This window comes from Halichondria panicea, chromosome 4 (assembly GCF_963675165.1).
Source record: "Halichondria panicea chromosome 4, odHalPani1.1, whole genome shotgun sequence".
NCBI lineage: Eukaryota > Metazoa > Porifera > Demospongiae > Suberitida > Halichondriidae > Halichondria > Halichondria panicea.
Window position 1 is genome coordinate 4,779,185 of NC_087380.1, and position 25,093 is coordinate 4,804,277.

The window sequence follows — 25,093 nt, forward strand, 5'->3', positions numbered from 1 at the left end:
AACGCAAATGCTTAAGATTGGACCAATGACTCGCTCGTGGAACATGAGGAACGAAGCAAAACTTAACATTTTCAAGCAAGCAGACTAATATTTCCCTTAGTGTAGCTTGCAGGTTGCAGGCTATTATGTTATGAACTGTCGACTTCCAAAGTTCCTGGACTCACCTTTAGAATGTGGACCATCGTGTGACAGCCCTCGACCCTTAAGTGCTGAGCCCAAACTAGCCTCGATCCCAGGCCGCTCTTCCTCGAAGAGAGGGCCTGGTATCGACTGTTTGCGCATGCGCCACATAATCCGCAGAAACTGGGGACTCCGGATATCATCGTATAATGCTCAGTAAAACCATGACGACACAACGAACGGAAGTGGGTTGGGTTGAAGAAAGTGGAGAAAAAGGTAGCATTCTAATAGCTACCTTTAGCCTGCTATGTTTACAAAGAACTCACAGCCTGCAACAGTGTGGATGGCAATCGTCTGAACGAAGGGAAGGCTGATAATAGCCTATATGGACAGGCCACTATATGGACAGGCCACGCCCATCTGACACTAACCTTGGTGAAAGTCTACATGTAGACATGCTGTAACCAAACGTACAGCTCTGTCTCTATAGCTCTGTGTATGTAGTGTTCTTTGTGTGTGTATATGTTATTCAGGATATTTTTCGGGTAAAGTGTCAGTTTAAACATTACGGGGAAATTATCCAATAATTTTGCGCATGCGCAAACAGTCAGTAGCAGGCTTCCTTTTTAGCCTTTTTGACAGGATTCTAAAAAATTATTTCCAATACTAGTGGCGAAACAATTGTAGCATACCCTAAATGGTTGGAATCACAATCAGCTTTCGTCACAATCAGCTTTCGTAGTACTTGGATCACCCCCTGTTTTGGTAAAATAGTGAGCTGGTTCTTGATGTGGTTTGATGTGGTTATTCTTCATGTTGTACACCACGATGTAGATTATTTTGAGTTTTACCTGAATCTTATGTTGATCACTCTATTTTACATTCACATAAAAATTGTGGCTGTGTGTACATTTATTTAAAGCGACATCTTTTATATAGCGAACTCTAACCGGACACATTTTGTGTCCTATTTTTCTATTTTTGTGTTTTGTAATTGTGAAATTTTAACCCTTTAACCGTCGGATTCTTAATTAACAGTGAAGTCTCTATCGGGTTTCCAGAGCAATAAAATGCCACCAACAGAATGCCCAAGGAATAAAATGGTGCAACATGTGTTGCCATAACAACCACGGTTATTACGCTCACCCGTTTTTGGCCAGCGGTGAGATAAAATCAAAAATTTTTTTTTCACATCATATGAATGTAACAGTGCTAAGATATCAATTTGAAGTACAATACGTACATGTATTACTATATCGGTGAACGATCTATGAAATTTACAAGCTCACATAAAGACTGTTCATTACTGCTAATTCTATTTTAGCTATACTACTGATATTCTAGCTATACTATACTACTTGCCAGAGTCACACAGTGAGCCCTCTCTTGGTCTTTCACCCATGGCGCTAGCGTCTAGGTCCATGTCATCAGTCCCAGACAGTTCATCAGCGTCTGGCATAAAGCTAGTAGCCTATCCCCTCTCCTTCCTTCATAGGCACTGTCATCACCAGAGGCATTGCTGTCCTCAAGCTGTTCAAGCACATTGGCACAATAGCAACGTGGCTTGGAAAATTCTAGACTAAAGTGCACGTGATTCTACAGCTCTTCCTCTATACAGGGATGTGCGTAGTTCGCTAAGTATCGTCACTATTGCGGGCCACGATCGTGGCCCGTGACGGTTAAAGGGTTAACAAACAAGCCTTCAGAAACTAACAACGTCATGTCGAGCACATGCATTAACTAGGTTAGATAAACGTGACAAAATTCTCATGTACCATAAGTAATTATACCGGCCCCTCAAGATAATAGTAAGGTTGCATGCATGCATGCTATACAACAAGATTAATTTACTTTATGAGTGACCACTAGAGAAATAGTCACCAGTTGTACCATACTCACGGTTACTTTACACGGGTAGTAGTTACGGGTAGTAGTTACTTTACCACATAATTATTTATTACTTTACTGAAACAAGATTAAATAACAACCAAAATAACAACCAAAAAATAGAAATTGTCACCAGTCCATAGGTAAATAACCCAAATTTTACTGCTAAAACGTTAAGGTTACTTTACCCAGAAATTTTTTACTGTGTAGTAATTGACTGGATATTTGAGAAGATAGATGCTGATGCTGAGACCAGCCGAGCTGAGAAGTTGTAGATTCCGGATATTTATACCGTGTTACAATGTCTACCGTGGTACAATGTCCATTTTCTGTTCAATCAAATCCATTTTAGAAACGTGGTAAATATATAGTATAGTGTATAGCTAATTTTCAGATGGTAGTCATACTTTGCATCAGTTGTGTTACGCTACGCCAAGTATATCATATTTTTGCATGACTAGAATATTATGTTTTATTGGTCCTGTGTTTTGTTGTGAAGAAAAACCTGATACTGTCTGAATACTATTGTACTGAGGTCCTGTGTACTGAGGTCCTGTGTTTTGTTGTGAAGAAAAACCATCTGACATGGTTTAGTGATACTGTCTGGTGTTTTGTTGTGAAGAAAAACCATCTGACATGGTTTGTCTGAATACTATTGTACTGATGTTTTGTGAAGAAAACCATCTGACAGATACTGTCTGAATACTATTGGACTAAGCTGCTGTGTTTGTTTTGTTGTAGCTAAATAAGGATGTCTGAATACTATTGGACTAAGCTGCTGTGTTTGTTTTGTTGCAGCTAAATAAGGATAAAGAACATCTAAATTGTATCTGACACAATTAGAGCTATGAATAATTATTTTTTCCAACTATGTGTTCTAACTGACTGTTATAAGCAAAGCACAAGTGGTCAGCCAATTTAAGCATATAAAAATTGAAACGATTTATCATATACCGGTACGTATACCTGCATGTTACGTGTAATGTCGTGATCTGTCCCAAACAAGGTTTTCAATGTAAATATTACAGCCGGGTGTGGTTTAGCAAATAAAATTGGATTACACTTAAATAGAGAACAGAAGGAACCGCAAAAGTAGTCATTAGATTCGAGGTAAGGTCGTTTTTAAGCCGCGGCTATTTCCTGAGCTGCAGCCACCTCGCTATTCAGGCCAATGCATGTTCCCAAGGGTGACCCGATTAACGAGAGTAGGTGAAATAAACAATAATGCAATAAACAATAATGCAATAATGAATAACAATAATAATGAATAACAATAATGAATAACAATAATGATCAAAATAAATAATGAATAACAATAATGATAATATTATAATGAATAACAATGAATAAAAATAATGTAACAATAATGATTATTTTAGTCAAAGTAAAAAATGAGGGGGGGGAAACAATGTTAAATTCTATATAATTATACAGCAACATATATACAGCAACATCCACACATCGCCTTTAAGGTACTGGAGTTAAGATAAAATAGTACACAATGTTACAACAACAATGCTTGAGTTGACACACAGAAGATTAATAATACATACCGTATAGGCTCAGATCTGAGCTGTCATGATTATTTTCGCTAAGTTCCCGTTCTCTTGCTTGACGGGTCTCAGTTAGTGCTGCCGCTGCAGTAAAATTAATTTATTATATGTTCGTCTGAGTATATTCGTCTGAGTATAAGTATTCGTGATCGTCCGGTGGTTAAACAAATTGTAAATTAACGTATGGTAGGGGTGGGGGCAGCGGAGGGGGTGTGGCGGGTGCATGTACCTGCATGCAAGGGTCAATCGACATACCAGGTAATTTTTGTGGGTAACCGCGAACATTTATACCCACGAATTTAATACCGCATGCATGCATGATTGCAAAAGGGTGTGCTATATTCCGCGAGAATTAAATCCGCGAAAGTTTATCCCATGAAATTATACCCGGTATAATTATGGAGGCCAGGCCCGTACCCAGCATTTGATGGCCATGGGACAATTATAGTAATATTAATTTTTACTCTCCTTGTATAGTACAGTAACTTACTTTTTGTTGTGCTGCATGACCATGTGTTATAGATGAATTATTGCATATCATGTGATGATTCTAGAATTCTGTAGCACCTTGTATTTGGTTACACTTTGTATTTGGTTACACTACTACTTACACTACTACACCAGCAATATACCAAATCTTTGGTATATGTAGCAGACTATATTTAGTTAGGCTTAGGTCATTAGAGTTATTTTTACTTATGATTTCCTGTTAGTCCTGTTAGTCCTGTTAGTCCTGTTTTGTGTGTATTTAAGTCAGTCCGTGTATTTAAGTCAGTCTTACTGCCATGTCTTACTGCCATGATCTTGTTGCTTACTGAACCAGTGTCAGTGTCATAATGCTGACTTACAGAGTCAGTAGATGGTAGCACCAGTTTCGTTGCTGGTTACCTGTTTCGTGAGGTCATTTGTGATGAAAGATCATAGATCCCTAACCCTAAACCAGACCCTTATTGGTCACATTACGCCAGCACAGGGAACCCAAGAGGAGGCGCTCCTGAAAGAAAATTAGTATGTCTTCGAGAGTTACCATCTGAGTTACCGTCTGAAAAAGATTTATCATTGCCTTTGAATTATCATTGCCTTTGAACAATCATTGCCTTTGAACAATATCCACTTAATTAAAATTTAGTTGAATGTATCCATGTACAATGAAGAAATTAGGCAATGTACAGCTAGCAATTACACCCCAGAAGAAGTACTTCTCTTGTTTTGTCACTCAGGTTTTTGATTCCTGTAAGGTTTTCTCTTTATCGCTATGCCTTTATCGCTATGCCTTACGGAATCCATCGTAATCTAACAATCTAAAGATAAACTTACTTACTATACGTTCTGAATCTGCAACTTCCTTGTCGTTACAATACACTGATCGGTAGCAATATAATTTAGACGGAAGGGTGTAGTACTGGTAAGCCAGAACCACCAATAGCTTTAAAGTCACCCCGCTATAAAAAAGACAGCATTAACATAATTATGAACCTATAATCTCATAGGCACAGTATTAACCTGCAGAGCTGGAACATTCTTGTTTAGCATACCACTGGCGAACGGCGAACAGATAACAGACGCCTCAAAATGAACCAGTAAACCAGTAAATGTTACCCAAGTATCTACAGTATATACCCACTCCTCATCAGCCATTTCCATTTTTTTGCTGCAACATCACCACTACACGAAACAATGAAAAACCATCTGACTGCTCCAAATATTGACTGCTCCAAATATCTGAAATACCAAATACCACTTTCTCACATACAAAAACCACCCGGTTTTTATCTGAAAATGCACTGACTTGTGACTTCTAAGATGTAAATTATAATTGTCAGATAGAATGCATAAGCACACACCACTGATGCAAAGTATGACTACCTGACTACCATCTGAAAATTAGCTTACTATATAATTATTTACCATCTGAATTGGTTGCTAAAATTACGGAAAATGGACATTGTAACACGGATCCGGTATCTACGGATCCGGTATCTATGCCAATTCACTGAAAGAAAACTTCTCAGCTCGGCTGGTCTCAGCATCAGTCTTCTCAAATATCCTCAAAGTCATAGGAATGATTGCCGAAAATCCTGAAGTGAATGGAGCATACAATCATGTGTAACACACTATTGAGATAATACTAAAAACACTTACAATTAACTTTCTTTAAGTATGACCCTTTCCCTACGTCCAGAATGACAGCGTCACTGAAAAAACACAGATACATGTATAGGCAGTAAAATATTATGTTTATACCATGGCTTAAAACTGTCTACGTACAATATGTATATGTGACAGTGCCAATGAAAACTGTCAATGAAAACGGACTATAGGCCAAAACGGACTATAGGCCAATTTAGTAGAAATGAAAAACATGGGCAAAAAAAATTTTTTTTTCACAGGTACTAACTTCAACCCCTTACCTACCTGTAAAAATTTGGGTCTCTACGAAGCTTTAAACAGGTCAAGCGCGGACGTTGAAGAAACTCACCGAACCTTCATTTTTTACACTTAAATTTACTGTCTACGTGAGGGGAAAGGAAAGAAGCTTAAAGGACAATAAAAACTGATTCGAAAATGCCCGCGTTAAGGTCCCTTTTCATTGGCACTGTCACATATAATATTATGTATATAATATAGATATCACCTTTGCATTTTCGCACACTACGAGTCAATGAAGGTCATCGAATTAACACGTTTTTTAGCACTAGATGACATTAAATACATGTATGGATACCCGATCAGGAGTCAGCTGCTTCAGAGTCCCCATACTTTGGCCTCCGTAAGCAATACACAATGTTCTTTTTTTATACGTGCATGGATACATATTGTCTTTACTGGGTCTTTGGGAGTTGGTAGTTCCGGAACGGTTGGTATCCTCTGGAGCTTTGAAATTCTGTTCTGGCCGCCCCCACGTTGGTAGTTCCCGTGGGAACGGTCGGGAACGGCCCCCTCGAAAAAATTGGCTGTTGCTGCCGCCAGAGCTTCTGCTCAAACCCCTCTGAAATAGGTTATTGTCCTCAGCCAGGGAGTCTTTGACCACTAGTTTTCTCCTTTCGTTTGACAGATTCGCTGATTCCTAGCAGCCTGTTTTCACAGCATTAGCTGACGCCTCAGGTGTCAAATTAATTCCCGGTATTAACGCGGTTTGAGAGTGGGGCTAGTTCTCTGTCCTTAGTTTCCTTGGAGATGTGATGTCACTCTGTCCAGCTTAGGGCACTTCGTATGGTCCACTCTGGGAGGGTCTCCTGGTTGGAAATTGGTTTTAGTCTTCAGAAGTGCAGCAGTGTTCTCTGCAGGTGGTTCTGCCAGTATCCGTTGTAACGGTAGGACTCATCCTGGCGATCTGCCCATGAGGTTCCACTCAGGCCTCTTGCTCAGGCCCGTCACCATCTCAAGGGCGTTCTTGGAGCTCTGCTCCACTGTGCCAGCAGTCCTGGGGCTCTGCTCCATTGTCTTGCTGGGATACTTGAAGGATCCATTGACTTGAGTGAAGATTATGAGGGATGCGCGACAGTGTGAGTAGTGTAATCTACAAAAAAGCTGATTGAGCGGACATTGATATGTGAGACGGAAGTCTACAAGGCCTTGTTGAATTTATTTTCTCGAGATCGGAAAGTTTGGGCCAACAGATGGTGTGTGCGTGTACGTGCAGGATCTAACGACAACGACTGCAGCAAGGCTACAAAGTTTGAAGACTAGACGATTTGTATCAGACAATGGAAAAACCTTTCAAGGAAATGACTAGGGGTCAATGTTGCTCAGCTTATCACTGAAGTAGAGGGAGTCATCAATTCGCGACCTATTTCATACGTGTCTCACATTAGATCAACTGGACTAGATGGCAAGAGTATCTACAGCCATTGGTATGTAGGAAAGACTACTGACTGACTACTGACTGACTACCTACCTACTACCTACAATTGACTACCTACATCCGATACTTTGTTTTTTAATACTTCCGGCTACCTAGCCCCAGAACTCAGGCATATGCTGTAGTGCTGTAGTGCTACAAGGTGTACTCGAGGAAGACATGTCTGTTGTAGTGATAATCATATTCATGAGTAACATAACACTAGACCGTAAGCAGTTATGCAATAATTATGCATAATTATTACTTCCCTCAGGTCAGGTAGCGAGTGGAGCAATGTTGCATGGTCAACCGTACACCGGTACACACTAAATTGCTGGGCATCATAGCCCTGGAAAAATGAGTGTTACCCAACTGGGTAAGTGGCGGTATTATGTCTGAAGAGGAGCCAGCATCATATGGAAATTATTACTCGGTTGTAGTCAGGGCTGTATGGTGGTAAATAAGTCCTGTATGTGGTGGATTGACCATGGAGTTGAGTGACTAGCTTTCTCTATCATGACTAGCTTTTACCACGTGTAAAAGTTGTGTACAAATAGACCTTCGCAAGGATCAGTGGCTAGGGTAGCAGAAGAGCTTTTATACTGATTTGAGACGAACGTGCGTGTGGGTGGAAAACGTCACTAGTGAGGGTGGAGCTTCGTGCCTTAACGGGGACGTGCTTTTTTATACAGTCGTTGTATGAATAATTATATTGATGGAGGTAGCAATTAAGGTTCAAGTACAATTAAGGGTCAAGTACGAAAGGCCCTGCCACTACGTCTCGTGAAACCAGATTCCTCGACTCGAAACGAAAGGCCCTGCCACGTAAAAGGCCCTGCCACGTAAGGCAAATGCAAATGCCAGAGGGCGTAGACCCAACGTCACGGACTCAGCCCCATACTCAAGGATACTCAAGGAATAAATTGTGAGGAACGAATTGACTGGGACCAGCAATTATTAATTATTGCTGAATCGTCACCATGGTTTCCACCTTTCCACCTTTACCTCTCGTAATAACGCAACAGCCAAGCCAATTCACTTCCTATTTACTAGAGGTCAGAGAGGTCAGAGGTCACCACTCATTCAGAAGTGAGGCCGTTTGGAAGTACCAATACGGTGAGGTCACGGTGAGGTCAAAGGTCATTCGCGTACTGGGAATTAACACAGTTTAGAAGTAAAATCATAATCTTGCACGAACAATCTAGCCATGGTAGCAAGCGTACAATGAACCAGGCAAGGTAAATGTGCATAATAGTGTATATTTAATTATTATAACTGGCATTTGCATACATAAATTTTTACATATAATAAACTATAGGAAGACACCCAGAAGGAACAATAATAATTGTGATCGCATAATTAATAATTATGAGATGTGGCAGGATTTTCTATAATTTATACGCACATGCAGCAGTTATAATTATAATGACCATGCATATTATTATCATGTAGACTCAAGGCGTATTATGTGGCGTACAACAAATAAAAATCCCAAAGTGATAAATTCTTATTTTGTTGAGAGTGTCGAGTCTGTGAATGGTAAGAAAGCTTGCAGGTAAAGAAGCATGTAAAGAAGCATGCTGGCTTGCTTGTAACTATACCATATTCACAGGATGTGACTATGGAACTGAGAACTGTGATCAACAGTAACTGTCCATTCTTCCGAATGACAGCAGGAGTACACAGGAGTACACAGCAGGAGTACACTGTTAAAAATGAGGTGTAATGAATATGTACTAGGGTGTAAACTAAGACATAGTTTGTGGAGTAAACATAGGTGGGTGTAAGCTACATTAGTAACAATACAATTAATTGTAGATATGATTACCCGAGGCGCGTGGGCGGCCACGGGTATAGTAGTCTGTTGGTTTGTTTGTTTGTTACCCGAGGCGCGCGTGGGCGGCCACGGGTATAGTAGTCTGTTGGTTTGTTTGTTTGTCACAGGTATATCTACTCACCTGGATGCCACAGCACTGCGTTTACAGCATGGATAGCCTTCACACAACAATATCTTGATTTAAATAGTGGCAGATTTTGCTGTTAAAGCTTCTTTGTCGAGCAAAAGCTAAGAAGCTTGAATAAGCTTGTGACTAGGTCTGCTTACCTGGATGCTCTAGCACTGCGTTTACAGCATGAGTAGCCTCCACACAACAAGTTAGTACTTTTGATAGTGGCAGCTTTCGGTGTTAAAGCTCCTTTGTCTAATAAAAGCGAGCAAAATGTAGCTTGAACAGAACTTGCACATGCGTTACTTATAACTGAAGTGATCCTGTACCAAGAACGATGGAACAGGGTCACTAAAGTAGAAAGCTGTATATAGTGTGGTTTAATGATAGTTAGACCGGGTTAATAAGGAGGACCGCACCGGTTTGCACATGCGCAGATCATATTCCTACCTCGTGTATTCTACCGTGTCTTCAGGCTCGAACTGCTGTCGATATCATAGTAGCTATGACTGACGAAACTCCCCAACCACCAGTAGTGATCGACAAAGAAGTCGTCAAGACAGCGCTGAGGGAACTGCTGCACGACATCCCCGCCTTTAGAGCGTTTTCTGAAAAAGCAGGGGAATCCTCAAGGACAAGCAGAGTCCAAGACCCTCCGGGTGAGTACCACCCAGATGAGCAATTTTACTTGGGTAATAAGCCTAGGTAACACAGCAGAATGAGAAATGAGAAATGAGAAATGAGAGCCACCGTGAGCGGTTGGATGAGAGTGAGAAGAGTGAGAGTGAGAAGAGAGTGAGAGTGAGAAGAGAGAACGTGCGGGCATGAGGGCCCACACAGTGAGCTAGAGGGGCTAGAGTACCCCCCAACGTGGTACGAGCAGAGTGCTCCAGGTATTTGAGTCAGTGAGTATTAAAGGTCTAGAGTCCTTGAGCTATGACCCGGGTTATGCACACAATATTGTGGCAAACTTAGCACCTACCCCTCCCACCCCTGGCACAGGAACGGAAGACGTGAGCGACTTGAACCTGCCCCTTATAGGAGGCGGTGGAGATGGAGAGCATGGAGAGCGTGGAGACGGAGAACGACGAGTAGTCAACCCCCCAACAGAGCTCGGGACGTCCAAACCCCAGGAACCATCCCCATTCGTCCTCGGGGAAGCGTTGCCTGTGGTCCCGGTCAGGCTGGTAAAACGAATAATCAAGGGCGAGTTCGTGGATATGAGCGAGCTCCTTAAGGACAATATGGAGGTCCTCCGGAGGAGGAAGCAAGAGAGCGACGGGATCCCCGCACCGTACGAGCAGAGAGCGAGCAGGAGGGAGGTCCCGGACATACTTAGTTGGGTGCAGGCATTTAGCCTTTATGCGGCGGTGGTGGCAAGTCAGCACCCGAACAAAGCCAAGGAGTTGTGGGCCTATCTGGCTATCCTGGTGGGAGAGGCTCAGCGGTGTGGGGGACGTGGGTTCGTAGCATACGACTCACTGTTCCGCCAGCAGATGACGTCGTTTGAGGCAGTCGACTTCTCTAAGATCAACCAGTCACTGTATTGGACAACCTTTCTAGCACAAAGAGGAAGGGGAAAATCTTGCTCAATCTGCACGGCGTCGGATCACGGCTTAGAAGAATGCGCCCTGCAACCAAGCAGAGCGATAAGAGTGAGCAACCCGGCCCCTTCGAGAGAGGAATACCGTCCCCAGGGGTTTGAACTGCCTCGTAAGAAGCGAAGGAGGGGAGCCTGTTTTGCGTGGAATGACGGCCGATGCGAGGCGGAGAACTGCTCCTTCGAGCATGTATGCTCACGGTGTGCGGGACCTCACAAGAGATGGTCTTGCCGCTCTCAAGGGAGTGATGAGAGGAAAAGAGAGGATCCTGGAAAACCTCTGGCCATCCGCTAGCTGGTGCGCGGACGAGTCGTCCGATTGTTGTTTTGAGTATATAACCAGACTGCTGACACTTAAGCCGTGAATTCACAACCAGACTTATTAGTGTTACTACGGTGTATGAATATTATTCCCTTGTTGTATGGTCAAATGAGGACCCATACGTTGCATATGTGATGATTTTGTTACTTAAGTTGGAAATAAGTAGGTAAGGGTCGTCACTAGGCGTTAGCGTAATCAAAATAATTATACCCGGGCCTGACAAAAAGGGCTAGCCCCAACACCCTTGATATAATTATGTTAATGTGTATAGGAATGGTGGCAATGACTGAGGGCCTCTATCCCTATCGTAATGAGTTGCGAGTGTTGGAAGGAAGGAGACCCAAAGAGGGTAGCAGAGAGCTACCACCAGAGTTTGCGAAAGTAACTACCCCCTTAGTGGTCAGGGAATGGAGGACGAGTATGAGTCAACACCCGGACAAGTGGTATGCCACCTACATTGAGAGCGGCCTGCGGGAAGGTTTTAGGATTGGCTTCCGATATGAGGACTGTGTCTGCACCTCAGTAAAAGCTAACATGCACTCAGCGGTGACGAATAGTGAGGTTATTGACAGTTATCTGGGAAAGGAACTTTCAATGGGTCGGGTGCTTGGCCCCCTTGACCCACGAGTGGGGGCACAGATGCAGGTTAGTCGGTTCGGTGTTATCCCAAAGAACCACCAACCGGGAAAGTGGAGACTAATTTTAGATCTGTCACATCCTGCGGGTGCGAGTGTGAACGATGGTATTGAACGGGAACTGTGTTCTTTAAAGTATACCTCGGTGGACGAAGCAGTTCAAAGGTTTAGTGAATTGGGAAAGGGGGCGCTGCTTGCAAAATTGGATATTGAGAGTGCATACAGGCTGATCCCAGTTCACCCCGACGATCGTCTGTTGTTGGGTATGTCGTGGAAAGGGAACCTCTATGCCGACGCTTCCCTGCCGTTCGGTTTAAGATCGGCTCCCGAGATTTTTAACGCCGTAGCAGATGCTTTAATGTGGATTATGGGCCAGCAGGGGACCCGAGCCATTCACTATTTGGACGACTATTTACGTTAAGGCCTAGGACGTAGTCACACTTATCAAAAGGATAGTGTTACAGTTCATTTAGTCTAGAGAGTAGATTACCACAAATGTGTGAGTAGTTGTACTTAAATGTAAATATCTTTTGATTGAAGTATTTCTAAAAAATGGTGTTGATACCCGTGTGTAGATGAATGACTGAACTACAACATATCCAAAAATGTTTCCATGGAAACATAAGGTGGTGGGTTTGTGGTGATTAATAGAACAACAGCAAATTGTTATAGTGGGTAATCGGTTAGAGTAATAAAACAGTAATTTTGTACAGCTAAGGTCCTAGACTTCATCACATAATTGTTCAATGGTTTAAGTATCCTGGCCATCCCTTTATGGGTGTTACAAATGTTCACAGTGTTTATAATTCATGATTTACTGGTTTTCAGGTACACTTTTGGTTAGAGTAATAACTTTTGAAAAATTAATAGCTTAGCTTTCAAATTTCTGTAGTAAGTTTACAGATAAATGGGCGACATTTTGATACCAAGAACATCGTATATGCTTATTCCATTGCTGAGATAACACTGAAAAGCTACATAATTCTACTGTTTTGATGACACCAGCAGCTGCAAACCACAAACCAATGATGCTTTAATCAACCACAAACGTAATTAAAAGTGGGCGTACAGTTATTGTACGCCCACTTACGTGGTTAATTTGAGTGTCATCGATTTGTGGTTAGCAGCTTGTGATGTCATCAAAACAGTAGAAAATAGTAGAATATGCAGTTTTTCAGTGATATCTCAACAATAGAATAAGCATAGAGGATGTTCTTGGTATCAAAATGTAGCCCGTTTATTTGTAAACTTACCAGAGAACTTTTAAAGCTAAGCTATAAAATTTTCAGAAGATATTACTCTAACCAAAAGTGTACCTAAAAACCGGTAAATCATGAATTATAGACACTGTGAGCATATGTAAGACCCATAAAGGGATGGTCAGGATACCTAAACCATTAAACTATTGTGTGATAAAAGTCTAAGACCTTAGCTGTTTAAAGTTAGTGTTTTATTACTCTAACCGATTACCCACTATAACAATTTGCTGTTGTTCTATTAATCACCACAAACCCACCACCTTATGTTTCCATGGAAACATTTTTGGATATGTTGTAGTTCAGTCATTCATCTACACACGGGTATCAACACCATTTCTTAGAAATGCTCCAATCAAAAGATATTTACATTTAAGTTCAACTACTCACACATTTGTGGTATTCTACTCTCTAGACTAAATGAACTGTAGTTTTGGCTAAAGTACTGGACCGGAAACCCCCACCTCCACCGGAAATGACCAGGTGGTATAGGTGAAGGTTAGGGGAATCCCCCAAAACCTAGGGGAATCCCCCCAAACCGGCCCACAAAGGAAGGCACAGCCTGCCCCCCAAACTATGCCACCTCAGCCCAACCTGTACGCTCCCTGGGATGCATGGACTCTCCACATCATACACATCATGATAATTATTGACAGTGACTGTGACCTTATGCACACAATAAACGTGAATAATTTGCTAACTGACTTCTAGGTGTCCTTATGTAGTCCAAATAGGCCACACTCCGCCATCTTCCCAGCGTTTTGATAGCCGAATCCTCAAAACCTTTAGCCGCTGCTGTGGTAGCCGCTCCAATGCGGAAGCTATGGCCGTTGTACTTGGACTCATCTACTCCTGCTGCCGACAGAGCAGCCCGGATGGCTTCTACAAACCGTAACCGGGTCAGCATACGACCATCCTTAAACTTGAACAGGGAGCCTTCTGCCCGACCCCGAAGCCGCAGATATGACAGTATTGCCTGCACTGGGCACAAATCAGAGTCCATTTTACCCAGAAATAAATCAACGCCTCGTCGAAAAGGGTCTGTTTTGGATTGCTTGATGGTGACCCGGACCACCGTGGGTAGCTTAGGGTTGTCAATCGCTATGTCGCTGACGATCAAGTGACACGACGGGTCAAATTTATCGTCGCTGGGTACAGACATTTCCCCGATACGAAGAAAACCAAAGAAGGCCAGGCAACAAGCCGCCCAGAGCATAACCGTATCGTGGCCACCAGGGGAAGAGTCCCACACTGCCTTCATTTTCCTCAGTAGGAGGGGGGACATGGGCAGTCTTTCTCTTTTTCCCTGACACTTAGCAGCTTCGCATCTCTTAATACCGCGTAGGGTATATTCCAATCGATGAAGCACAGATGCAAAAGGGTCTGGTTGGCTCTCCGCAATGTGCAGGAATCTGACCCCGGCAAGGTATACTTTGATAGTCTTGTGAGTGAGTCCTTCCTCGGCCAGGTAGGTCGCAAAGAGGCAACACGAGCGCTCCGAGGCAGGAACTGCTTGGACTCCACTCTCTCTGCAGAATCTCAGATAGCGCCGCTGGCCCGAACTATAGGTCCTCTGTGTGGAATCAGCTAGTCCTTTTGAGAAATACTTTTGAGAAGCTCTGTCCAACTTAGCGACGTCCAGTCGGGGCGTCTGGTGACCAGGACCTCCAACATCTCTGGCGGGATGACATCTGCTTGACGCCTGGCCGATGGGACCTGTGCCAGGAAGGAAGTATGATTATCTCTCGAAAGGGCATCGGCTGCCCCGTTGCACACCCCTGGTATATGCACACTCCACAGTTTAATGTCAAATGCGGCCACGAAGAAAAAGAGACACCTCAACAAATGCATAGCCAAATCGTCCTTGCAGGTGCCTGATCGAATTATGGCCACCACTGCCGCATTATCACATCTGCAACGTACGCTAGACCCGTGCCAGGATCTGCCCCACAACGCAATGCTCACTATGATTGGGAGAAGCTCTTTTACAGTTATATGAACTGTTGCCCATGAAGAGGGCCATTGTAGCTGAAACCAGTGGCCCTCCGAAGAGAAGGATCCACAACCCCAGTTGCCTGATGCGTCCGAGGTTATGGTTGCCTGCCACGCTTGGCTTGGGTGTGGGCCTGTAACTGAGACCCCGTTCCATGATTGTAAGAAGGTAGCCCACCATTGTAGGTCCGATCGGAAACCCACGTTCAACCGAATCCGATGGTGCAGTTCTTTGGCTACCATGGACAATGAAATCATTCTCCTCAAAAATGATCTTCCCGGTTTTACCACACAACACGCATGTTGCAGCTGACCGATCAGAGAGAGTAACTCTCGCTTGGAACCAGCCTTACGTTCGGACCAACCTCGGATTTCTCTCTGTAAACGCATCAGTTTTTCCGGTGGTAGTCTCACCACCCCCGCTTGGGTGTCAAGTTCAATGCCCAAGAAGGTTAACTGGCATGCAGGGCCTTCCGTTTTGTGCTTGGCGATCGGGACCCCTAAGCGATCACAGGTAGCTAGCGTCCGAGCAAGCGCCAGCTGGCATTCAGGGGTGTTGGGGGCACCAAACAATTCTCTCAGGAGGACCGCAGCTTATTAAGTGTGGTTTAATGATAGTTAGACCAGGTTAATAAGGAGGACCGCACCGGTTTGCACATGCGCAGATCATATTCCTACCTCGTGTATTCTACCGTGTCTTCAGGCTCGAACTGCTGTCGATATCATCCCACCCACCCTCTCCGTCTTTATGAGGCTTGCCTTTAAGGCATGCCTTGTGGAGACGTGATCTGTGCTGGGCCGGTTTGGGGGGATTCCCCTAGGTTTTGGGGGATTCCCCTAACCTTCACTTATACCACCTGGTCATTTCCGGTGGAGGTGGGGGTTTCCGGTCCAGCACTTTAGCCAAAACTAACACTATCCTTTTGATAAGTGTGACTACGTCCTAGGCCTTAACGTTCTCTCAGGTGGACCGCAGCTTATTAACCAGGAACAATGGAACAGGGTCACTAAAGTAGGAGCTTGAATTATAGCTCCTGCTGCTGACTGGGATCCTACTCCATGCAGAACCTGGAGCTATACTTCTCTGAGACTCCAGGCTTCTTTACTGTGATCCTAATCCACAGTGCATATCATCTATAGTAGTCTACCACTACCTGTTCTCAGCATGCCTCCAGTCTGGTTTAGTTTTATTGCTCCTGAGTTGCTGTGCAAGTCATACATGATAACAACATCACTATATGCACTGCATTATATTTCTGGTTTCTTTATAATCAGCCGAGGGTTTGCACTTTAGTGCTCTAGTTTGTTTGTCTGTTTGTCACGAGTATATCTACTCACCTGGATGCCATAGCGCTGCGTTTGCAGCATAGGTAGCCTTCACATAACAATATCTTGGTTTAAATAGTGGCAGATTTTGATGTTAAAGCTTCTTTGTCGAGCAAAAGCTAAGAAGCTTAAATAAGCTTGTGACTAGGTCTGCTTACCTGGATGTTCTAGCACTGCGTTTACAGCATGAGTAGCCTCCACACAACAAGTTAGTACTTTTGATAGTGGCAGCTTTCGGTGTTAAAGCTTCTTTGTCTAATAAAAGCGAGCAAAATGTAGCTTGAACAGAACTTGCACATGTGTTACTTATAACTGAAGTGATCCTGTACCAAGAACGATGGAACAGGGTCACTAAAGTAGAAAGCTGTATATACCAGGAACAATGGAACAGGGTCACTAAAGTAGAAGCTTAAATTATAGCTCCTGCTGCTGACTGGGATCCTACTCTATGCAGAACCTGGAGCCAGACTTCTCTGAGACTCCAGGCTTCTTTACTGTGATCCTAATCCACAGTGCATATATCTATAGTATCACTACCTGTTCTCAAATGTTTCAGCATGCCTCCAGTCTGGTTTAGTTTTATTGCTCCTGAATTGCTGTGCAAGTCATACATGATAACAACATCACTATAATTATGGACTGCATTATATTTCTGGTTTCTTTATAATCATGTCACCAGCCGAGGGTTTGCACTTTAGCGCTCTAGTTATTAAAAGCTAATTGTTATTGTTATTGTTTTCAGCTTCAGGCTCGCTGTCACTGTCACTATCATCGTCAGCTCAGGGGTTGGTGAACTCTACTCTCACTCTCACTGTCCGTGAACAGCTCTGGTGTTGGGGATCTTTGGCGTGGCCTACTTCTTCTGGGGGGGGGGCCTTTCCTGAAGCCTTCGAAGAAGCCAGAAAATATCCCGATGCCTTCTTGGCATATTGATTGATGAGCTGCATTGATTGATGAGCTGCAGATATTAGGTATACTAAATCATAACAGATCTTACCTGGAGTGAAATATCTGGAGTGAAATATGGGTTGGGTTGGGCCCAGTTTCAAGGTGTCTAAATATAACCATACAACATGCATGACTCTGCCTTGGCCTGCCATCTTTATAAGCTCATTGTTAGACTAATTTATAATAATTAAGCCACTTTCAGGCTTATATTAAGTTCAATTATAGTTTGCCACATGTAGAAACCTAGCTATAGAGAGATGACATTATGATTATTGATACACTATACTGTCAATTATGGAAAGTCCAGCGTCGGCAATCCAATATTTATTTAACCACATTACTATACTACTGCATGGTCTCAGTATAGCTATGGTTGATTAGTGTAACCAAGTGTACAAGGTGTTATAAGCACATGGCTCAGGCAAAGATCGCACATGGTTGGAATCGTCAATAAAGAGACTGCTGAATAAAACAATAATTATGGACAAACAGGTGAGTTTATTATTAGTTATGAGGTTTATTATTTCCAAATTAGGTGGAGTACGAAACGTGCAAGTAGTTCCAGTGAACGTGCTAACATTTAAAATAGAACACGGACAACTTTTTTATTTAGTGTTACTTTCGGACTATTGCAAAGTTTCTACGCTTACAATATACCCTGAAACAATAATATTTTATAATAATTATTATGTAACGCAAGGCATGAGCAATTAAGCCAACAGGCCAACAGACTAGAACTTCAATGAAAAATTCTCAATGAAGCATACTATAGTTCAGCATACTATAGTTTAAACAATTTGATTTGTCATTATTCACAAAAATAGTAGTTGCAAACTATACTTGTGTGGAATATAATGATTTGAGTGGAATAATTTCAAGTGTATGACACTTCAAGGGACGCACAATGTGTGTTCATCGAAATCGGTGGTTGTAAAGGGTTGTACCTGTAAAGGGTTGTACCTGGAAGTATATGTGTGAAGAGGCGATATGTGTGAAGAGGCGACAACAAAAATTTCGACTAGTTTTCCGAACACTGGAAAATTATCGTCTTTATCCAAAACCAGCGCACACGAGAGACGGTACATAGTGCCAGTAATTTCCACCCACTTGACCCTGAAGCAAGACAATACTTCATCAAGCTGTGAACATAATGAATGCTTAACACTCACTTTGAAATAGTAGCACCGTTTGCTAGGTCTACAACTTTGGGAGCATCCACCGGGCAGTTGCATATGCAAATAATTATTTACTATAGATAATACAGTGTTCAGTTACAATGTACGCTCTATATACTTACCTAGACCAAGAGTCACTGAGAATACTGACCCAAGTCTTTGGTAGCAATTCAGTTTTTGGTGTATAATGCTAATATTGTGTGTCAACGCTTTGAAATATGAGCATTGTCCAAATCTGTCTGAGTGGGCCAAACCTAATAACAGAATAAAGATTGAGGAAGCTTCGACCAACTGCATTAACCAAGGTGAGTTCTATGTCATTGCATGCATGCACTTCTGCTATAGGCATGCAGTGGTTCGTCAAGTATAAGAACTCCTCAAGTACAAAAACTCCTGCAAATAACACCACCTTGGCGCCTCCAAAAGACCGTTTATTATACCAACAGCGTTTTCTACAATTTCTACAAACACTGAGTCAGCCATTCAGACAGGAATCCTCACCAAAAGGACCAGGATAGAAATTGTTCAATCAGTGGCTACTGGGCAATACGTTGCTTACGGTTCTTCTAAATGTGTAAGTGTATAATTAAGTGAAACGTAATAGATAACATAATAATTATCTACTGCTGCTAATATCATATACACATAACATAGTCTGTGTCAAAAGCCAAACTTGATAAATATGAAGTCAATGGAATACGTAGCAAAAAGTGACCACCTGATTGGAAGTCAAACTGGATAAATATGAGGTAACAGCAAAATACCGACATTACCTAAATAGCGTCGATCCGCCAACCATGCTCCAAGCAAGAGAAGTCTAGAAAAGTAGAGTAAGTGTGTGACAACTCCAAACTGCAATGCACACTGAACTTCCTGTACAAAACCTTAAAAACTGCTGTACTTCTCTGTTCAGCTGGCTTCCTTTAAGCTGTATGAAGGACAGAGACACTTTCTGTAGGCTCCATACAAGTGAGGGATCTTTTATAAGACTGATACATTACACAGATAATAAGTACAAGCTTATAACAAGACATGAGAGCTTACCATTCGAGCGACGGGAGTCTTTATTTCTTCGAAGATCCTTCCTAGGTGCAGGCTACATAGCTATACTAGCTAGCTAGAGAGTGCTAGAACGCCTAGCCTTCATCTAACTAACTTGTCTTCTCCAGAACATCGAAGTGCCCGGAAGGCAATAATTGAACTTCAATTATTCATGACGTTTGAGCGTCATTTACTATACCTTCGTAGCGTAACATATCTCCGGATGGAAAATAGCTAGGAGGCCGATCTTGGTATCATTTTGAAGCTTAGAGAACGCTTTATCCGATTCAACAATAAAAATAAACTCGGGTATACCGGGGTGTTTTCCTAGGCCCTGTCAATTATGACAATATTAAAAATGTACAATTTATAATTGAGGTCCTCTGAGAGTCTGGTGTATATACTGAGCTTTGATTACCAGTTCTTACGAGAGATAGGGGGATGGGTAAAACCACATAAATACTTCTGGACATTCCCCCTTGACTGTATTCATATACTGATGTATGATGTAAAACACATTTTTGATAATTCCAAAATTTCTAGTCACATTGTATACACACTACACAGGTACTACAGTTTAATGGTGGTTGTAGGTTCCATACTAATAGTGGTTTGAATATGAGGAATGAAGTCCAAGAAGTCTTTAACAAGAAGTCTTTAACAATATCTTTGTTAGTTCAATGGTCGATGAATGGTCGATGAGCCAGGTGATCAGGTCCTGGGAAGTCCTTGCACTCAAACATTACACTCCAAACACAATGAACTTTGTCAGCAACGTACCGAATCGTACTTGGTCAAACTTATGCATAAATGAGGTTGAACGCTATACCAACTTACACTGTTCAGTTCAAATGAAGTCATTTGAATAACACCTTGAGCCATGCTTAAACGCTTGCAGCTGTACGCGCTATATTCAAAAATATAACACGTAGCCTCCCAAATCTTGTTGATGGACCACACCAATTTATTAAGGTACATTTACGGTACAGTATCACATTAATGTACGCAAGTTAATGTACACAAGTGATTCATACCTGATTCATACCTAAAAGGGCACACACAATGATAATATTCTATAATACTAATATAGATCTACTTAAACATAGCACAAACACTCTTAAACAGTTGTTTTAAACAGTTGTTTGGACACTAAAGTTATCTGAACAGATTGCATTTTTTGGACAAATTTTTTGGACAAATTAATTTTTGTGCCATTGCAGAGAAAATAGACAGTATAGCTCGCTTGTCCAGAGAATGTGCTTATAATTATATATATCATTATGTAGCTAAGGAACAGATCTATCTTATTTTACTCAAATTTTCAAAATTTTCTGACATCACTACTGAGAGGGACCAAGATAGAGAGTCATCTTCGCTGGAAAATTGAGTTCATGATGGACTGCAAACTTGATAAGTAGCTAGCTAGCTAGCTGTTATAAATTATGCAGCCACGTGTGCGTTCTGAATAATGCACATCAAACTAATGAAGCCACGTGGTGCACGTGTGCATTCTAAATATTGCACACTGTGCATTATTTAGTAACACTATAGGAGTGATGGATCAACCCTCTTACGCTATAAGAAGTTAGCAAGCAATAAGTTAGCACTTTAATAAATAATTAGGCCATGCAAATAATTATATAAAGTGTGTGTGTATAGTTTAATAATAATGCTAATAATTAATAATTGCAGTGCCATAATTGCAGTGCCAAACCCGTTGCAAGACATCTGCCACCCGCATCTTCACCAGCACCCCCATCTTCACCAACACCCCTTTCTTCCAACACCCCCTTCTTCACCGGCCCTGCCCTATCTTCACCACTCTACACCCTCGTCTTCACCACCAACACATTCAAAACTTATGTATCCAGGTGCAGCACTTCTAACTCTACTGATATTCATCTCCCCCGAGCAAAACCTAATACCTGTTCGAAAGACAAACTCCTGTTCACAGCCATAAGAAAATCTGCATGACTTGTGACGCGAACAAGGAAGAGTGGAGTGTACCTGTGAAAATCCCACTGCCGACTTAGAGGCAGTATTATCAGTATTATGCGTGTGTGTGTGTGTGTGTGTGTGTGTGTGTGTATGCGTGTGTGAGGTGTATGCGTGTGTGAGTGTGTGAGTGTGTGTGTGTGTGTGTTTGTGCGTGTCTGTGTCTGTGTCTGCGTGTGCGTGTGTTGTGTGTCTGTGTCTGCGTGTGTGTGTGTGTGTGTGTGCGCGCGTGTGTGTGCGCGTTGTGTGTGTGCGCGTGATGCGTGTGCAACAACCCTTAATGGCATAATTATCCTGCAGATAACCTCATCAACTGCCTGAACTATCAACTGACGACGAAAACTTGAGTGATGTTTGGGATGGGCTGTATTACGTGAGGGGGTAATTTCAGGTAAATTCTCTGGTGGGGATTGTCTTGCCCTTTCGATGTCTACTGATGGTGTCCCTATCTTTAAGTCGTAAACTGTCAGCCAGTGTTCCCAGCTATAATTAGAACAAAATTATGCTGAAAATGTGTTGGATAGGTCCCTCAAAGCCGAACATGAAACGCCTCTTACAACGTACTACACGTTTTAAAGCGTTTGATTTACCTGCAGCTCAATGCCACCTCTGAGATCGCACACTGAAGTCGTTAGTAATGCTACAGAAGCTGAAGCTGGTCAGAAACAGTTAATGGCATTTTGGGGATATCTCCGCTCACATCTATGGTCGATTCTGCAGACTAAGTCTTGGTTTAATTCTGCTAACCACAAAGAACCATACTACCTTGGACGTAAGAGTGCTGATATAGAAGTGCTGATATAGACAATGAACTTCTAAAACAAACTCCCCCTCATGCCGCCCCCCCCCCAGGTCAATTCAACACCTTGCGTACTGGAAAGCGTCAGAACTACGCACATGGCTTTTGTATTACTCTCTACCTCTGCTACCTGCCATCACTTTTCTGGGTGTGTGCGATTCACATTATGTTGGGGGGATAACACTGCTCATAGATTTTTGTGTCTTACTTCCAGAACTATGTGCCAATACACATCATCTTGGGCGGCCTCTGAAAATAAGAATGCACACTTAAAGCATCTATTTCATGGCAAGTCACAGATCGCTAATCAGCAATGTCGATGTGAGTTACACACTACAATTAACTTCTGTTAGCAATCCACAAAGAAAAAATATGAGTGAATACATTGTTGGAAGAATAGTAGCTAATCATGCCGCACTGGTACCGTACAAGTTTTCTTCAGGCTCTTTAAAAATAGTGTAATCTTTCAGTACTCACGTGCTTTAACAGGAAAACAAAGAAATACGCACTGTTGTAATGGAGCTGAAGAATTTGGGTGAGATTGAGATTGAACTGTTTATATATGGAACTGAACCTTGTGCCCTAATACGAAAAAACATCATCAACACTACTACACATGACTGGTAATCCGATACTTTCCACGTACATGCAGGCGGACTTACTTAACAATTATATTGTACCAGTTGACGTATCCACTTCTCTTTGAGTAACATTTTGTCTAAAGCTGTAACTTTTGTATCTATCTCAATCTAATTATATAGTTTTATTTATAATTATTATGTTGTTGTTAAAATCAGCCTTCACTTAACCCTACGATACACACGCATGACATTACACACTCGTCATATCCATGAAGGAGTCGACAAGAAAGGGAACACTTGAAGTAACCTTACGTTTACACGCATAATAAGAGCCTTGCCTGAACACTTGAATCATAATAAGAACCTTGCCTGAGCACCCTTACGTTACACACTTGTCATATCCATGAAAGGAATTGAGTCTTGCCTGAACCCTTGACGTAACCTTACGTTACATACTTGTCATATCCATGAAAGGAATTGACAAGAATCATGTTAAGAGTCGATTCTAACACACTGTCCTTTTATACACTCCTGAACACTTCCTGTTTGTCAGGTTCTAAAACTGGTTTGACGGGATCTTACAGGGCAGGAGAGAGGGATTAACACCTTGGGTGTACAGTCGTATACTATTGCACAACATACCAAATAAGTAAATGTAGTCTATTTAACACTATAACAGCTATAATCAAGCTAAATCAAGCTAAGGCAAGAATCCTTGCCTGGCATACATGAACACAAAAGTAACCCTTATACAATAACGAACAAAAGCACAAACAATAACCAACTAAGAAACATAGTCTTTCACACTCCTACCCACCTCTCCTGCAATAAACTTGTTTATTGTCGGTGACGGCCCTCGGGAAAGAGCGTCTGCATTCCCTTGTCGATATTTCACTGTGTATTGGTACGGTTGCAGGAACAAGCTCCTCATGTCAATCTCGCATTGTTCTCTTTGACTCTGGCTCAAGTAGGGTTTATTCCGTTTTGACTCTTCAAACAAACAAATCGTCATCGAATTCACTACCAACCAATTGCGTTTCAGCTGTCGTCTCAACGTCATCCACCATTTTGGTACTTACTCCACTCTCTTTTTCTTTTTGGAGTTGCATAGCATCTTCGGCTTCCTCCTGTCTGTCGCACCACATACACTGCTTCCACGCCAGCTGTATGTCTGATACTTGGGTTTTCCTGCAACAGTCCACGCAAATTTGGAACATCCGTTCCCAGCAACACTGATGTAGGCAATGTTTCGGACACTGCTGCCACAACTGTCAGGGGCCTATTATCCAGTTTCATTTCCACTTCAGCCAAGGGGTATCACCGTCTCCACAAAATAACCGCGCCCCTGACCGAGGCAATTCTACGGCAAGACTCAGCAGAGATAATAGACCACCAGCTGAAGGCAAAATTGGAGGTGCACACTCAGAGAAGAGAACATTCCAAACAGTAACACCTGAATGAATCCCTACCCTTGCCCAAGAGAAAGGGGCCTCATCTTCGCTGCCCATAGAAGAATACAGCTTTGCGCTACAAGGGAGCATTCCATGATGCTCTAGCTCTTAGGTACAACTGGCAGCCCATCCGCACCCCGCGGTACAACGTTGCAGGAGACGTAGATGTACAATGAACCACGTACGTTTATAGCCAAAACACGTAACGTTGCAGGAAGACGTACCGGTATAATGAAACACGTACGTTTATAGTACGTTTTGTGCTTTGAACCACACGGCTTGCCATACAACAAGTACAAACAAACTCAATTAGCAATAGGTTGTGTGTGTGTGAAACGTAGGGGATTCCAGAGACGGGTCCCCCACTCTTTTTAATTAGCCTATGGTCTAAGGTAGTAGCATGACAGAGTAATGACTGCACGAGTGACATATATAATTATTAATACAATATGTGTTATAATGAGCAACCTAGGCTGGCGTTCAGACCCTTAGGGTGTGTATCCAGAACAGCGTTTTAATTCAGTCGTCAGTGTCGATGGCTTGTACAGATAAGTTATGGTCTGGGAAGTTAAAGTGAACGCAGATGTAGATGGTTCGATTATTATTGATGTTGGATCTGTGTCGG

The 25,093-nt window shown here is 42.4% G+C and overlaps 3 protein-coding genes and 1 long non-coding RNA gene across 4 annotated transcripts; 2 read left to right on the top strand and 2 right to left on the bottom strand.

Moving 5' to 3' along the window:
* Window positions 1-3,470: 3,470 nt before the first annotated feature.
* Window positions 3,471-4,283, bottom strand: LOC135335645 (uncharacterized). Its single transcript, XR_010394578.1, has 3 exons — window positions 4,051-4,283; window positions 3,561-3,644; window positions 3,471-3,482 (listed from the first exon to the last, which is right to left on the bottom strand). It is a non-coding gene; the product is annotated as an uncharacterized LOC135335645 (long non-coding RNA).
* Window positions 4,284-9,713: 5,430 nt separating this feature from the next.
* LOC135335641 (uncharacterized) lies at window positions 9,714-11,420 on the top strand. Its single transcript, XM_064531198.1, has 2 exons — window positions 9,714-10,006; window positions 10,350-11,420. Exons 1-2 carry the CDS (start codon window positions 9,853-9,855, stop codon window positions 11,240-11,242), a joined length of 1,047 nt encoding a protein of 348 aa, XP_064387268.1. The 5' UTR covers window positions 9,714-9,852; the 3' UTR covers window positions 11,243-11,420.
* Window positions 11,421-11,551: 131 nt separating this feature from the next.
* Window positions 11,552-12,325, top strand: LOC135335212 (uncharacterized). The gene has a single exon (XM_064530631.1). It carries the CDS (start codon window positions 11,552-11,554, stop codon window positions 12,323-12,325), a length of 774 nt encoding a protein of 257 aa, XP_064386701.1.
* A 48-nt stretch (window positions 12,326-12,373) lies between these two features.
* On the bottom strand, window positions 12,374-15,309 carry LOC135335213 (uncharacterized). The gene is made up of 3 exons (XM_064530633.1): window positions 15,126-15,309; window positions 13,866-14,876; window positions 12,374-12,378 (listed from the first exon to the last, which is right to left on the bottom strand). The coding sequence occupies exons 1-3, from the start codon at window positions 15,307-15,309 to the stop codon at window positions 12,374-12,376; spliced, it is 1,200 nt and encodes a 399-aa protein (XP_064386703.1).
* Window positions 15,310-25,093: the final 9,784 nt, after the last annotated feature.